The sequence below is a fragment of the Geotrypetes seraphini genome, chromosome 16 (assembly GCF_902459505.1).
Source record: "Geotrypetes seraphini chromosome 16, aGeoSer1.1, whole genome shotgun sequence".
Taxonomy (NCBI): Eukaryota; Metazoa; Chordata; class Amphibia; order Gymnophiona; family Dermophiidae; genus Geotrypetes; species Geotrypetes seraphini.
In genome coordinates this window covers 32,672,284-32,686,912 of record NC_047099.1, presented here as the reverse complement: position 1 = coordinate 32,686,912, position 14,629 = coordinate 32,672,284, and the positions used below count along the sequence as shown (strand labels likewise).

The following is a 14,629-nucleotide window of genomic DNA, read 5'->3' as shown; positions in this document are numbered from 1 at the left end:
GGTTATGTTCGACACCTCCTTGGGGTAGGTCTTCCTTCCAGAGGCCCGGGTGAGCAAATTGCAATCTCAGATTCGCCTGCTTTTGGCGTCCCGGGGTCCTCGGGCGCAGGATTTCCTCCAAGTCCTGGGGTCAATGGCGGCGTCCCTGGACGTGGTGAGGTGGGCGCGGGCCCACATGCGTCCTCTTCAGTATGCTCTGCTCCGGAGGTGGTCTCCCCGGAGGCAAGATTTGGATGTTCCGGTTCCCCTGCGAGGCTTGGCGCGCTGCAGTCTGCGCTGGTGGCTCCGGACCCCTCACCTGGTTCAGGGGGTGGGTCTGGATCTCCCGCGGTGGACGGTGCTCCTTACGGATGCGAGTCTCCTCGGTTGGGGGGCTCAGTTTATGGGCCACTCAGCTCGGGGCACCTGGTCCGCGGAGGAGGCCTCCTGGTCGATCAACGTGTTGGAGACCAGAGCGGTCAGGCTGGCGCTGTTAGCTTTCCACTCCCTTTTGCTGGGCAAGTCGGTCAGAGTCCTGTCGGACAATGCCACGGCGGTGGCTTATGTCAATCGTCAGGGGGGCACCAAGAGCACTCCTGTGGCGCAGGAGGCGGCTCGGCTCATGGTTTGGGCGGAGTCCCCTCTGCTGGACCTCTCGGCCTCTCATATAGCCGGAGTAGAAAATGTTCAGGCAGACTTCCTCAGTCGGCACTTTCTAGATCCAGGAGAGTGGTGTCTCGGCGCCGAGGCATTTCAGTTGATAGTGCAGGCTTGGGGGCAGCCCCTGATGGACCTGATGGCCACGGGTGGCAATGCCAAAGTGCCCTGCTTCTTCAGTCGTCGCGGGGACGGTCTGGCCGAGGGTCTGGATGCTCTGGTCCAGCAGTGGCCAACGGAGGGGCTGTTGTATGTGTTCCCTCCTTGGCCGCTGGTGGGCAGAGTACTTCTTCGCATTGTTCACCATCCGAGTTTGGTGGTGCTGGTGGCGCCGGATTGGCCTCGCCGTCCGTGGTATGCGGATCTGGTGAGGCACCTGGTGACGGATCCTCTTCCTCTGCCTCTCTCGGACGACCTTCTGATGCAGGGTCCCATTCCCATGTTCGACCCGTCTCCCTTCTGTCTTACGGCGTGGCTCTTGAAAGGGGTCGCCTTAGCAAGAAGGGATATTCAGACAAGGTGATCTCTACACTGTTGGGGTCCCGGAGGCTTTCTACCTCTCGGGCTTATGTGCGGGTTTGGCGTCTATTTGAGGAATGGTGTCGGGCGCGGGGAGTGACCTCTTTTCGCGCTTCTCTGCCTATCATTCTAGAGTTCTTGCAGGATGGCCTGGATAGAGGCCTGGCTTGGTCTTCTCTCCGGGTTCACCTTGCGGCCCTGTCGGCCTTTCGAGGGTTGGTGTCAGGTCAGCGTTTATCGGCTCTTCCTGATGTGATTCGATTTTTGCGGGCGGCCAAGTTGCTTAGGCCTCCCCTACGGCCCTCGGTTCCCTCTTGGGATCTTAATCTGGTTCTCTCTGTTTTGGTGCGTCCGCCTTTCGAGCCCTTGGACGACTGTTCTTTGAAGGACCTTACTTTGAAGGCGGTCTTTTTGGTGGCCATTACGTCTGCTAGGCGTGTTTCTGAGCTACAGGCTTTCTCTTGTAGGGCTCCCTTCTTGGAGTTTTCTAGGGAGCGGGTCGTCTTGCGGCCTGTTCCTTCCTTTCTGCCGAAGGTTGTTTCTCCTTTTCATGTCAATCAATCGGTGGTTCTCCCGGTCTTGGGTGGTCGGGAGGGCTCTTCTGAGCAACGGCAGCTGCGCAAGTTGGATGTCGGTCGGGTCCTTCGCTCTTATGTGCAGCGGACCCAGGAATTCCGGAAGTCCGATCATCTCTTTGTCCTCCTGGCTGGTCCTCGTCGGGGAGCTGGCGCTTCTAAGGCTACTATTGCGCGCTGGATCAAGGAGACGATTGCTTCCGCTTATCTTCTGAAACAGCAGCCTGTTCCGGAGTTTCTCAAGGCTCATTCCACTCGGGGTCAGGCGGCTTCTTGGGCTGAGTCGTCGCTCGTGCCTCCAGTGGATATTTGTAAGGCTGCGGTTTGGTCCTCCTTGCATTCCTTTGTTCGTCATTATCGGGTTGATGTGCAGGCGCGTCGGGACGCGGTGTTCGGTGAGCGTGTACTGGTATCGGCCCTTCGGGGGTCCCGCCCGTGAGAGGGACTGCTTTGGTACGTCCCATTCGTAAAGTTAACCTCTACTGGTCTGGAGAGTGCTAAAGAAGGAGAAATTAGGTTCTTACCTGCTAATTTACTTTCTTTTAGCTTCTCCAGACCAGTAGAGGTCCCCACCCTGTCTGTTGTTGTTGTTGTTGGGGCTGTTGCGCGGGCAATTTTTGGTTTTTGCTGCGGGTTCTAGTATTTTTCTAGGGCCGGGGAGAATTGAAGAACAGCGGCTGTGGCTCGGCTGGCTTAGCTGGCGAGCTGTGGGGACATTCTTCCTTCGGGAATTTCTCCTCTGCATTTTCCAACAGCATTTTTGGGTATGTTATTTGTTACTCCTTTCGGAGTATTGTGTTTTCTCTCTGTTTTTTGTCCAGTTCTTGGTTCTGCTTGGCTATTCGGCAGACTGAGGGAAATAGAGAGGAGGGGCTAGGATATACTGTCCCAAAGTTTTGTTTTCAGTCTCCACCTGCTGGTCATGATTAGATATATACCCATTCGTAAAGTTGACCTCTACTGGTCTGGAGAAGCTAAAAGAAAGTAAATTAGCAGGTAAGAACCTAATTTCTCCTTATTGTTAGACGAAATTTGACTCTGTACCCTCATTGATATTCCGAATAGAATTGCATCTTAATGCCACATGGTTTTCCAATAAACAATTTATTTGACCCCCAAATAGATTTCCAAAAGGCTAAAATAAAGGGATAATAAATGATCTAGAGTCCCTACTTTGAGATTACAATGCCAGCATCTATTAGACTTAGAGCTATTCAACTTTTGAAATCTAACTGGGGTCCAAAAAGCTCTATGTAAGAGAAAAAAACAAGTTTGTCTCATAGATGTGGAGACTGTAGATCTCATTCTCCAAGACCAAATCCGTGGCCATTGAGACTCAGTAATCTGATTCTTAATCTCAATGCTCCAAATATCTCTAAGACCAACTAAGGCCAACTAGGTATTTAAACATCTGTCATATCTCCCCTCTCCCACCTTTTCTCCAAAGTATACATATTGCGATCTAAGTATGTCCACGTACACCTTAAGACAAATTCCACCGACCATTTTAGTAGCCTTCCTCTGGACGACTCCATTCTGTTTCAAGGTGCAGCAAATATCAACCCACCATTCCCGCAGGAAGAGAGTTGCTTGATAAACTGTTGCAGCTTCTATCTTAGTGCATGAGGTGCAGGAAACCTGCCTGTTGCACTCAAAACACCGGTGGATATTAATGTAGTTTGGTTTATTGATGCTTGGTATACCACCCATAACAGAACCTCTTGGTAATAGAATTAAAGTTGCTGATTTCATGATAAGGAAGTAAAGTTCCGTAAAGTAATGATCTCATTTCTCTCTACACTTACACTATAGTTCAGTTTTTTTGAGCATAATTTAAGAAGTATTGAAGAGAGAGCATTTGGATGAAAATATTATTGAGAACTATGGACCAACTGCAGTAGTGCTTTTCATTGGGAAGGTCGTTGAAAAAGTAGTTGTAAAAGAGCTAGAGAATTTTTGTTGATCATTTGTTGGATCACCACCAGTATGGGTTTCAAACAGGTCACAATATTGAAATGTTAGTTTCCACTGTTGATGAATTGAGGTTAGGGTTGGATAAAAACAAGACCCTTTGTGTTGTATCATTAAACGTGTCTTCAGCCTTTGATACAGTAGATTGTGGTATCTTATTGGGAAAATTGACATTGATGGGTATTAGATCTTGCCAAAATCCAAAGAGTAATAATAATAGCAACATTCCCTGTCCCAGAAGGTTGCCCAGTTCCTAACAAAGCTAAACCCCTCCTCCATGCACCATAGAAACATGACGGCAGATAAAGGCCAAATGGCCCATCTAGTCTGCCCATCCGCAGTAACCATTATCTCTTTCTCTCTCCGAAAGATCCCACATGCCTATCCCAGGCCCTCTTGAATTCAGACAGTCTCTGTTTCCACCACCTCTTCCGGGAGACTGTTCAATTCATCTACCACCCTTTCATTTCCTCAGATTACGCTGGAGCATATCTGAGGAAATACTTGAGAACTTGTCCAAACCTTTTTTTTTAATCGGCTATATTAACTGCTCTTACCACATCCTCTGGTAATACATTCCAGAGCTTAACTATTCTCCGAGTCAAAAAATATTTCCTCCTATTGGTTTACTCTGCAACTTCGTGTCCCCTAGTCTTTGTAAATCTTGATGGATATTGTCCATCTTCCCAACATGGTTTCGAGATGGATAAGTGCATAAAGATACCAGCTGTTTGTTTGGGGTGGTATTGGAGTAGGTAAGTGCATAAAGGTTATTGTCCATTTCTTTGAGATGGGTAGATGTGTAAAGGAGGGTCGCTAATGCATAATTGATATATACTGAGAAAGTGGCTCTGTACATGAAGAGTTTATACTTGCACTTTGTCTCCTGCACTCTCTCAGGGCTGTGGGTATAGCTGGCTGTTCCTCCTCCTCATTCAAACTTTGTAACTAATTTCTCTCTCTCTGTGTCTACTTGCAGGGCCCGGAGTTTGTTCGGAAGCACATCTTCAACAAGCACAGTGACAAGATAGAGGAGGTGAAGAAAGAGGTCGCCTTCTTCAACAACTTTCTCATGGATGCCAAACGCCCTTCACTGCCTGAGTTGATAAAACCTAACCAGCCTCCAGTGCCAGGACAAAGTAAGAGGAAGGCAGGGGATGCAGCGATAGGTTTGATCTAGGAGGAACCTGTAGCCTTTTATCTTAATATATATGGTGCTTTATTTTTTTTTGTAAACTCCTGCAGAGAGGAAAATGGATATCCAAAGTTCATGGTGTAGCTTTCAAGCTGCTGTCATAGGTCTGCGTGATGATTCCACTGAGGAAAAGCTGGGGATTAGCTCTTCAGAGAGAGAAAAGTGACTTGCTGTAACCCTGGGTGCAGAAGAAATACTTTGTGCTCATTGGGCTAAATTTTCTCCCAGCAGAAACTGAGGGTTTTTTGTTTTATCAAGCAAACATTGTATTTATTATTATCCCAGGACAAGCAGGCAGCATATTCCCACATATGGGTGACGTCACCGACGGAGCCCCGCAGCGGACAGCCTCGAAAGCAAACTTGCTTGAAGATCTCGAACTTTCGAGTACTGCACCGCGCCTGCGCGCGTGCCTTCCCGCCCGAACTAGGGGGCGCATCTCCTGAGAGGATCCTCAGTTCGTTTATTTCCGCGGAGACAAGAAGACACGTTTTCTTTCTCTGCAGCATTGCCTTCTCATCACCGCGGCTGTTTCTTTTAAATTAAAGTCGGTCGCTGTGTTAATTTTATCTTTCTTCTTTTCTTTTTCGTATATAAAAAAAAAAAAGTATATTCTTTTTTCCTTTTAAGTTCGGCCGTCGAGCTTTGGGCCTAGGCCTAGGCTCCTTCGTTCGACACGGACTTTGTTTTTTCCATGTCCCGGCCTCTTACCGGGTTTAAACGTTGTCGACAGTGTAATCGGGTGATTTCGGTCACCGATCCCCACTGCCGCTGTTTACAGTGCCTGGGTTCCTCTCATTCCCCAGAAGATTGTCATCGCTGCTTTACCCTCACTCCACGAGCTTTTCGGCGGCGTTGTGCTCAATTTTTTCAACTTTTCGGTATGGAGCAATCTTCGGAGCCGGCCTCGACCGTGGCGGCTGCACCGGTCTCGAAGGCCTCGACTCCGACGACCTCGACACCTGTGGTCTCGAAGGCCTCGACCCAGACTCCGGCTGGAGTTTCGGTCTCGAAGGCCTCGACCTCTTCTACTTCGGTTGCCTCGAAGACGACGTCTTCCACGAAGCCTTCTACGGGGGGTAAGTCTCCGAGTTCCCTTTCAGGTGCCGTATCCAAGAAGCCACCAGAGTCCTCGGCGCGACCACTTTCAAAGCGTACCTCCAAGATAAGGGAATACTCACCTTCGAGGTCGCCCTCTTCGGAGCGTACTGCTGCACATACGAGGTCAGAATCTTCTGTCTCGGTGCCGATGCTGGAAGACATGTTAAAGTCTATCCTCACCACTCAGATTAATTCTTTGGTGGCTCAACTGGTCCCGTCCTCGACCTTGCCTCGGGCTGACCAGCCTGTTACTCAACCGGAGCTTCCAGTCTCCCGAAGCCGATCCCGGACACCGAAAAACATTTCTTCATCGGAGTCGTCTCCGGGCTCTCCTCCTCCAAAGCATCGGTCGAAGCATTCGAGACATGTTGCCTCCAAGCTTCGGAGGGAGTCTTCGCCGTTGGATACCGAGGCTTCTTTGTCTCGTTCTTCGAAGACGAAGCAGGGATCTCGACATCGAGCCTCCACTCGAAGCCCTTCTCGATCCAGAACCCCATCGAAGCCAGTCCGTCGAGACAGTTCTCCACACACCTCGACTCATTCGGTACCACGTACACCGGGTACTTCTCCATCCAGGAGTCTGAAGAGGAAACATTCTCTTACTCCACTTCACAGTACAGCTTCTTCTCCTACTATGCGTATGGAATCGGACATTTCCACATACTCTAGAGAAAATTCTCCATCCTACTCAGTACAACATAAATCTCGCAGTGGCTCGCCTGAAGAATCATCTGACCCAAAATCAGTTTCTTTTGCCAAATTTATTTTTGATATGGGCCAAGCTCTTAAGCTAGACCTTCATTCAGACTCTAAATATACTCCTGAGTATCTGGCGGATATGGAGCTTCCCCATCCTCCTAAAGAGTCACTCAGATTGCCTATGACTCCTGTCCTCCAGCAGACCTTCACTCGCAATATGGAGACTCCTTATTCTATCACTGCCATCCCATCTAAATTGGAGTCTCGTTACAGAACGGTTCCATCTAAAGGATATGAAAAGTCTCAACTTTCTCATCAATCTCTAGTGGTAGAGTCATCATTAAAGAAAGCACATCCATCCAAAATTTATGCTTCAGTTCCTCCTGGTAGGGAAGGCCGTACCATGGATAAATTTGGTCAACGTTTATACCAGAATTCTATGATGGCAAATAGAGTTCTAAATTATAATTACATTTTTACGTCCTATTTCAATCATTTTTTAAAGATTTTGTCTTCCTTTTACCCGGATATCTCTACCAATCGTCTATCAGAATTTAAAAATATCCTTAAGACTCTTTCTCAGTTGAGACTATTCATGCTACAAGCTTCCTATGATGCCTTTGAACTCTCGTCTAGAGTCTCGGCATTTGCAGTAGCCATGCGTAGATTAGCATGGTTACGGATAGTGGACATGGATCCTAACCTCCAGGATAGATTGGCTAATCTTCCTTGTCAAGGAAATGAATTATTTGATGACTCTATTGAGGCAGCTACAAAGCGTCTTTCAGAACATGAGCGCTCTTTTGCTTCCCTCATCCGTCCAAAACCTAAACCTGTACCAACTAGAGGTTTTAAACAAACTCCACGTCGCTATCCACAGAAAACAACTCCTGCTTTTTCTAGACCTCCTGCTCGTCGGCCTCCTCCACAACAACGACAACAGAAGTCACAGACCCCTGCTAACACTAAGCCTGCTCAGTCTTTTTGACAATCTCAACTTGAGCATTCAAATTTCTCTGTTTCCAAATTCTCCCCTCCCCATAGGGGGTCGCCTGTCCAACTTTTATCATCAATGGGAGCTCATAACATCAGATCTCTGGGTACTTACCAATTATCAGAGAGGGATACTCTCTTCGACTCCTTCAGGTGCCTCCAGATCGCCATCCAAGAGAGTGTCTTTCAAATCAGTCGCATCTTCCTCTTCTTCTTCAAGAAGCTCGGGCTCTTCTTCTCCTGCGAGCAGTGGAGGAAGTTCCTCTCTCCCAAAGGAACTCGGGATTCTACTCCCGTTATTTTCTAGTTCCCAAAAAGACGGGGGATTTGCGACCGATTTTGGATCTCAGAGCTCTCAACAAATTTCTAGTCAAAGAGAAATTTCGAATGCTCACTCTGCCAACTCTATATTCCTTGATGGATCAAGGGGATTGGATGTGCTCCCTCGATCTCAAAGAGGCCTATACTCATATCCCCATTCATCCAGCTTTTCGCAAGTACCTCAGATTCCAAGTAGGAAATCTTCATCTTCAGTACAGAGTTCTCCCCTTCGGACTGGCTTCTTCCCCCAGAGTTTTCACAAAATGCCTTGTGGTTGTAGCTGCAGCTCTTCGCAACCAGGGTCTCCAAGTATTTCCATACCTAGACGACTGGCTCATCAAGGCTTCCTCTCTTTCAGGGGTTATTGTAGCGACCCAACAGACTATTCTCTTTCTTCAAAGTCTGGGATTTCACATCAATTTTCCCAAATCTCAACTAATTCCTTCTCAGTCTCTCCAGTTCATAGGAGCGACTCTGGACACTATCAATCTGAGAGCATACCTTCCTCAACCACGTCAGGATGCACTCCTTCAACTGTCTCAACAATTCTGCCAACTTTCCACTGTTCCAGCAAGGAAAATGATGGTTCTGCTCGGTCACATGGCTTCTACAGTTCATGTGGTTCCTTTTGCCAGGCTTCATCTTCGCATTCCTCAATGGACACTGGCATCTCAATGGCAACAATCAGTGGATCCACCAACTCGACTGATTTCCATCACTCCTTCATTAAAGAAGTCTCTCCGTTGGTGGATGCTCTCTTTGAATCTTTCAAGAGGTTTACTGTTTTACCCTCTTCCTCATCAGAAGGTCCTCACAACCGACTCGTCAATGTATGCATGGGGAGCCCATGTGGACGGTCTTTGCACTCAAGGGCTCTGAACCCAAGCAGACCGGAGGTGTCCTATAAATCTGTTGGAACTCAGAGCGATATTCTATGCTCTCAAAGCTTTTCAGCATCTACTTCACGACATGGTGATTCTAGTACGTACCGACAATCAAGTAGCCATGTATTATGTCAACAAACAGGGAGGGACGGGATCTCATTCCCTCTGTCAAGAGGCTCTGAAATTGTGGCAGTGGGCGATTCTCCACAACATCTTCCTCAGAGCAGTTTACATTCAGGGTCAACACAACTGTTTGGCAGACAAATTGAGTCGTCTTCTACAACCTCACGAATGGACACTCAATTCTCCTACTCTTCGCCAAATTTTTGCTCGTTGGGGGACTCCGCAGATAGATCTGTTTGCGTCACCTCTCAACTTCAAACTGCCTCAATTTTGCTCCCGCATCTATACTCCTCAACGTCTCGAAGCGGATGCGTTTCTACTGGACTGGAGGAATCAGTTCCTTTATGCTTTTCCTCTGTTTCCTCTGATTCTCAAGACTCTGGTCAAGTTGAAATCAGACCATGCCACCATGATTCTGATAGCTCCTCGGTGGCCCAGGCAACCTTGGTTCTCCCTTCTACTTCAACTCAGCACCAAGGAGCCTCTACTTCTTCCAATATTTCCTTCTCTACTCACGCAGAATCAAGGATCTTTGCTTCATCCCAATCTACAGTCTCTACATTTGACAGCTTGGTACCTTTCTCTTTAACAGACTTTTCTCAATTCTCTCCGTCTGTGCAAGATATTTTACTTGCTTCCAGAAAACCATCAACTAGACAATGTTATGGTCAAAAGTGGACAAGATTCTCTGCTTGGTGTTCTACACATAATTTACCACCCAGATCTGCTTCACTGACATCAGTTCTGGACTATTTACTTCATTTATCTCAATCTGGACTTCAGACTACATCTATCCGAGTCCACCTTAGTGCTATAGCTGCTTTTCATCAGCCTTTGGATGGAAAATCCCTTTCTGCACATCCTATGATTTCTCGTTTTATGAAAGGACTTCTCAATCTCCATCCTCCTCTTAAACCACCTCCTGTGGTTTGGGATCTCAATGTTGTTTTAGCTCAACTTATGAAATCTCCTTTTGAACCACTTGACAAAGCTCATCTCAAGTATCTCACTTGGAAAGCTGTGTTCCTGATCGCCCTCACTTCTGCTCGTCGTGTCAGTGAGTTACAAGCGCTAGTGGCTGATCCACCTTTCACAGTTTTTCACCATGACAAGGTTGTCCTCCGTACTCATCCTAAATTCTTACCTAAAGTTGTTTCAGAATTTCACATCAATCAGTCTATTGTTCTGCCTGTATTTTTTCCAAAGCCTCATTCTCACCCAGGAGAGGCGGCTCTTCATACATTGGACTGTAAACGTGCTTTGGCTTTCTACCTGCAACGCACTCAGCTTCACAGAACATCTCCTCAACTTTTCATATCCTTTGATCCAAACAGGTTGGGTCGTCCTATATCAAAGCGTACCATCTCCAACTGGATGGCTGCTTGCATTTCTTTTTGCTATGCTCAGGCTGGTCTTCCTCTGCAAGGTCGAGTGACGGGCCATAAAGTTAGAGCTATGGCGGCATCTGTAGCTTTCCTCCGATCAACTCCTATTGAGGAAATCTGCAAGGCTGCCACTTGGTCCTCGGTTCATACTTTCACCTCTCATTATTGTCTGGATACTTTATCCAGGAGGGATGGCCATTTTGGCCAATCTGTTTTGCAAAATCTTTTTTCATAAATTGCCAACTTCCCTCCATCCCTTTTTACTTAGCTTGGAGGTCACCCATATGTGGGAATATGCTGCCTGCTTGTCCTGGGATAAAGCACAGTTACTTACCGTAACAGTTGTTATCCAGGGACAGCAGGCAGATATTCCCACAACCCTCCCACCTCCCCTGGTTGGCTTCTTGGCTAGGTATCTGAACTGAGGATCCTCTCAGGAGATGCGCCCCCTAGTTCGGGCGGGAAGGCACGCGCGCAGGCGCGGTGCAGTACTCGAAAGTTCGAGATCTTCAAGCAAGTTTGCTTTCGAGGCTGTCCGCTGCGGGGCTCCGTCGGTGACGTCACCCATATGTGGGAATATCTGCCTGCTGTCCCTGGATAACAACTGTTACGATAAGTAACTGTGCTTTGTGAGCACTGTCATCCAACCCTCTATCCTCAGAATTGGCCCAGGTTAGATGGAGAGAAGTGGATCGATTTTATTTTTTGTTTTGTTTTTTTACTGCATCAGGATTTAGAAAGACTAGGGGACACTCGATGAAGTTACAGAGTAATACTTTTTAAAACGGTTGAGAATTAGGATGGTATTGGAATATAAAGTAGCAGGCTAAGAATATGAGAAGCCAAGATCAAATGATGCTTCTCCCTCTGACACTTCTTTTGACTTTGAGAAAGTCACTTCATTTTCCAGTGGTCCCAGGTACAATATAAATTATAAGTCCACTTACACAGGGAAGTAATTTGAGTTACCTTAGTGTAGCTGACCTCTAATTTGGATTTGGAGTATTGAGCATGAGTTATTATCATTATTCAGTGCACAAAGCTTTGTGGAGGAAGAGAGAAGGGACAACCAGTTTTTCTTAACAGAATAGTTAAACTCTGGAGCGCATTGGTAAGACCGCATGGGGGAAGCCAGTGCTTGCCCTGGATCGGTAGCATGGAATCTTTCTACTCTTTGGGTTTTTGCAAGGTACTAGTGACCTGGATTGGCCACCGTGAGAACGGGCGACTGGACTTGATGGACCTTTGGTCTGACCCAGTAAGGCTGTTCTTATGTCTTGAGGCGATAATTTTTTTGGACACAACAAATCCATGTCACTGGCGCTCTGAAGTATTTTGATAGTGGCCTTTTGATAGGAGATTTGTTTACATATTGGGAGAGATATCTTTGGGCTTACAGAGTATTTAAGGGGCACAGTCTCTCCCTTCCCTTTGCTTCCCAGAGAGCCCTTGTCCTTTCAAGGGAAAATTTGGAAGGGGAAAGGGAGTATACAGTAGATCAGGGCTGCCCAAGTCCGGTCCTCAAGATCTACTGGCAGGCCAGGTTTTCAGGATAGCCACCATGAATATGCATGAGAGAGAGAGATTTGCATACCAAGAAGGCAGTGCAGGCAAATCTCTCTCTCATGCATATTCCTGAAAACCTGGCCTGCCAGTAGATCTCGAGGACCGGACTTGGGCAGCCCTGCAGTAGAGTATGCCTTGTAGCCCTGTAGAGATGTTTAGTAGTAGAAGGTGGCTTATGCTAGCAGTAATTCACTTCCCTTGTTCTTATTGTATCCCTTGCAGGTCTGACGCCTGGAATACTGTACCCTAACCAGAACCCACAAGCACTCCTATCCTTTGGTCAGCCCCGCCCACCCATACTACCCTATGGAGGTGAGTATGGGTCTCATGTTACAACTACTCTAAAAGAAGGCTTGCCATCTCGGACTGGATTTGGGGAAGAAGGTTATATTTGTGAGAGACTTGCCACCTCTCAGGCTGTATTTGAGGGGAGGAGGGGTAGAAGGAAAGTGTGTAAAGAAAATTAGCTGACAGGATAGAGGAAGGGTGCAAACAAAAACTTGCAGCTCTCCTTAAGTAGGATTTGGTAGAAGGAGGTCTGTATTGTGGAAAGAGAGACCATGTCGTGACTTTCAAGCTGCATTTGGAAATAGGAGGAGGAGGGAAATCATGTGGCACAGTGGTTAAAGCTGCAGCCTGAGCACCCTGAGGTTGTGGGTTCAAACTTGACCTTGGGCAAGTCACTTAATCCACCACTGCCTCAGGTACATGAGATAGATTGTGAGCCCAGACAGACAGGGAAAAGTGCTTGAGCTCCCCTGGGGGAATGGTATAGAAAATCAAGTAAATAAATTAGTGTAAAGGAAATCCTTATTTTCTTGGGCTAGATGGTTTCCAGGGAGAAGGTGGGGCAGAAAATTGTGTAAAGAAGCTGGGTGGCAAGTGCCTCATTAAATATTCAGGGACAAAGTACACCTTTTTTGTTCCCGACCATCTGCGGACTTTTCTAGACGTAAAGAAGATCTCAAGGGAATAAAAGAATGTAAGTATAGATGTAGGAGCCACCGATTAAGCCTTTTTGTTTCTCTTTTCTGTTTTTTCATTAATTTAAGTCCCATGTAGTATGACCTCTCCCACACAAGATTGTTGAGGTCTAAGAAGAGAATAATTTGTTTCCTACAACATTTAGTTAATTCTGAGCTTGTCATATGTTTCCTTTAGTTTTTCCTGCTCAAGTTGTATGGCTTGTATATTATTTCAAATTACAATAAATAAAGAATTTTTTTTTTAAAAAAAAAAGGCTGGGTGCATGCTGCTTAACAGAGTGAGGTTTTCTCTGTAGAGTATAAGAGGGATGAAATGCAAATAATGCCTTGCAAGTTGAATAAAAATAACATTTCATAGAAAAGGCCAGATGAGATGCAGGGATAGACCCCTGATGAAACACTTGCTCTTAATAGCAGAAACACATGTGCCTGCACCTTGAAATTTAATAGGAGAAATATCTAGGATTCTCATTTAGGACTACTGTCTAGAGTGGAAGGACATGTCCTGAGTTGTGGAAATTTAAGAAGCCTGTAACTGAATTTTGTTCTCAGCTAACCATTTTTTATCTCTTCTTTTCTTCCTCTGCCAATCTGGTGGCAGCAGGACCTGCCTATGCTCCTGCCCCATATGCAGCTGGCCGTGGCAATTATGACTCATTCCGGGGCCAGGGCGGCTACCCAGGCAAACCACGTAACAGGTCAGTCAGAGTAACAGATGGGGATACATTTTCAGAGAACGCTTGTTGTGGACTTCAGCAAAGGTAGTGGGAGACACAATAGTGCTGGAACTCGAGCATGGCATAGACACAAAGGGAGCAAAGTCATAGAGCAGAGGTGAAAGGGGGATTTCTAATTGAAAAGAATCTGTAACAGAATAGTAGGAAGATACTGACGGGCAGCTCAAAAATGGTTCTTATCTGCCAACATCTTGAGGCACTCATGTTTCAAAGCTTCGCAAATGGCCATCAAGAGGTTGTATTGAATTATTAGTCATTTTACTTGTGATCTCCATTAATCCCCCGTTTCTCTCTCTCCCCACTACAGGATGATCAGGGGCGACCCGCGAGCACTCATTGAATACAGAGACCTAGATGCACCTGAGGATGTTGACTTCTTTTAGAGACCACTCAAAGAGTGTTGTACATTTTTTTAAACTGTTGTGTTGAGCTTCTCCAAGAGCACTCTCTTTACCCTTACTACCTTCCAGCAAACACATCAAACATTTGGTGTTCTACTCTTGATTTTGTACATTTCTGAATTTTTTTTTTTTTTTTTGCGCCTATTCCAAAATGTTGGCCATGTTTCCAATAAATAGTTTCTTCCAACTTTACAAAAGTGGAAACCTCAGGGTTGTAGCCTGTTTGTTATTCTCCTCTCCCCTCCTCTCCCTCCTTTTTACTTGGCAGGTCAGGATTTGGTGAAACAAGCAGGAAAGACAACTTCTGTTTCTTATGCCTGACCCTAGGCCATTTGGTTTTTTATAGATCTTTTTTACTCATTCTTCAGTCTCAGCATGTAGTCGATACTTGAGGCTTGGTGTAATTTCACTGATGAGGAAGGAGAATTGTGCTATGGAGGCTGAAGGGTGACTGTATGGGGTCACCCTGGTCATTCAGTGGTGGTGTGTGTTGCCATGCAAAACATACCCAGTTTGAACCTAGAGTTGGATCTGCTG

General features: G+C 46.6%; 1 protein-coding gene across 9 annotated transcripts in view; it reads left to right on the top strand.

The window, feature by feature from the left end:
* SRRT (serrate, RNA effector molecule) overlaps positions 1-14,241 on the top strand; it is a 124,313-nt gene extending 110,072 nt beyond the window's left edge. For 2 of the 9 annotated variants that reach the window (XM_033924562.1, XM_033924559.1), the window contains exons 17-20: positions 4,681-4,840; positions 12,191-12,280; positions 13,556-13,652; positions 13,999-14,241. In XM_033924562.1, the coding sequence (XP_033780453.1) occupies positions 4,681-4,840; positions 12,191-12,280; positions 13,556-13,652; positions 13,999-14,074 (423 nt within the window). In that variant the 3' untranslated portion in view covers positions 14,075-14,241. Of the gene's footprint in view, positions 1-4,680; positions 4,841-12,178; positions 12,281-13,555; positions 13,653-13,998 lie in introns of all 9 variants that reach the window. The other 7 variants (XM_033924555.1, XM_033924553.1, XM_033924557.1 and 4 more) reach the window with 6 other exon arrangements.
* Positions 14,242-14,629: the final 388 nt, after the last annotated feature.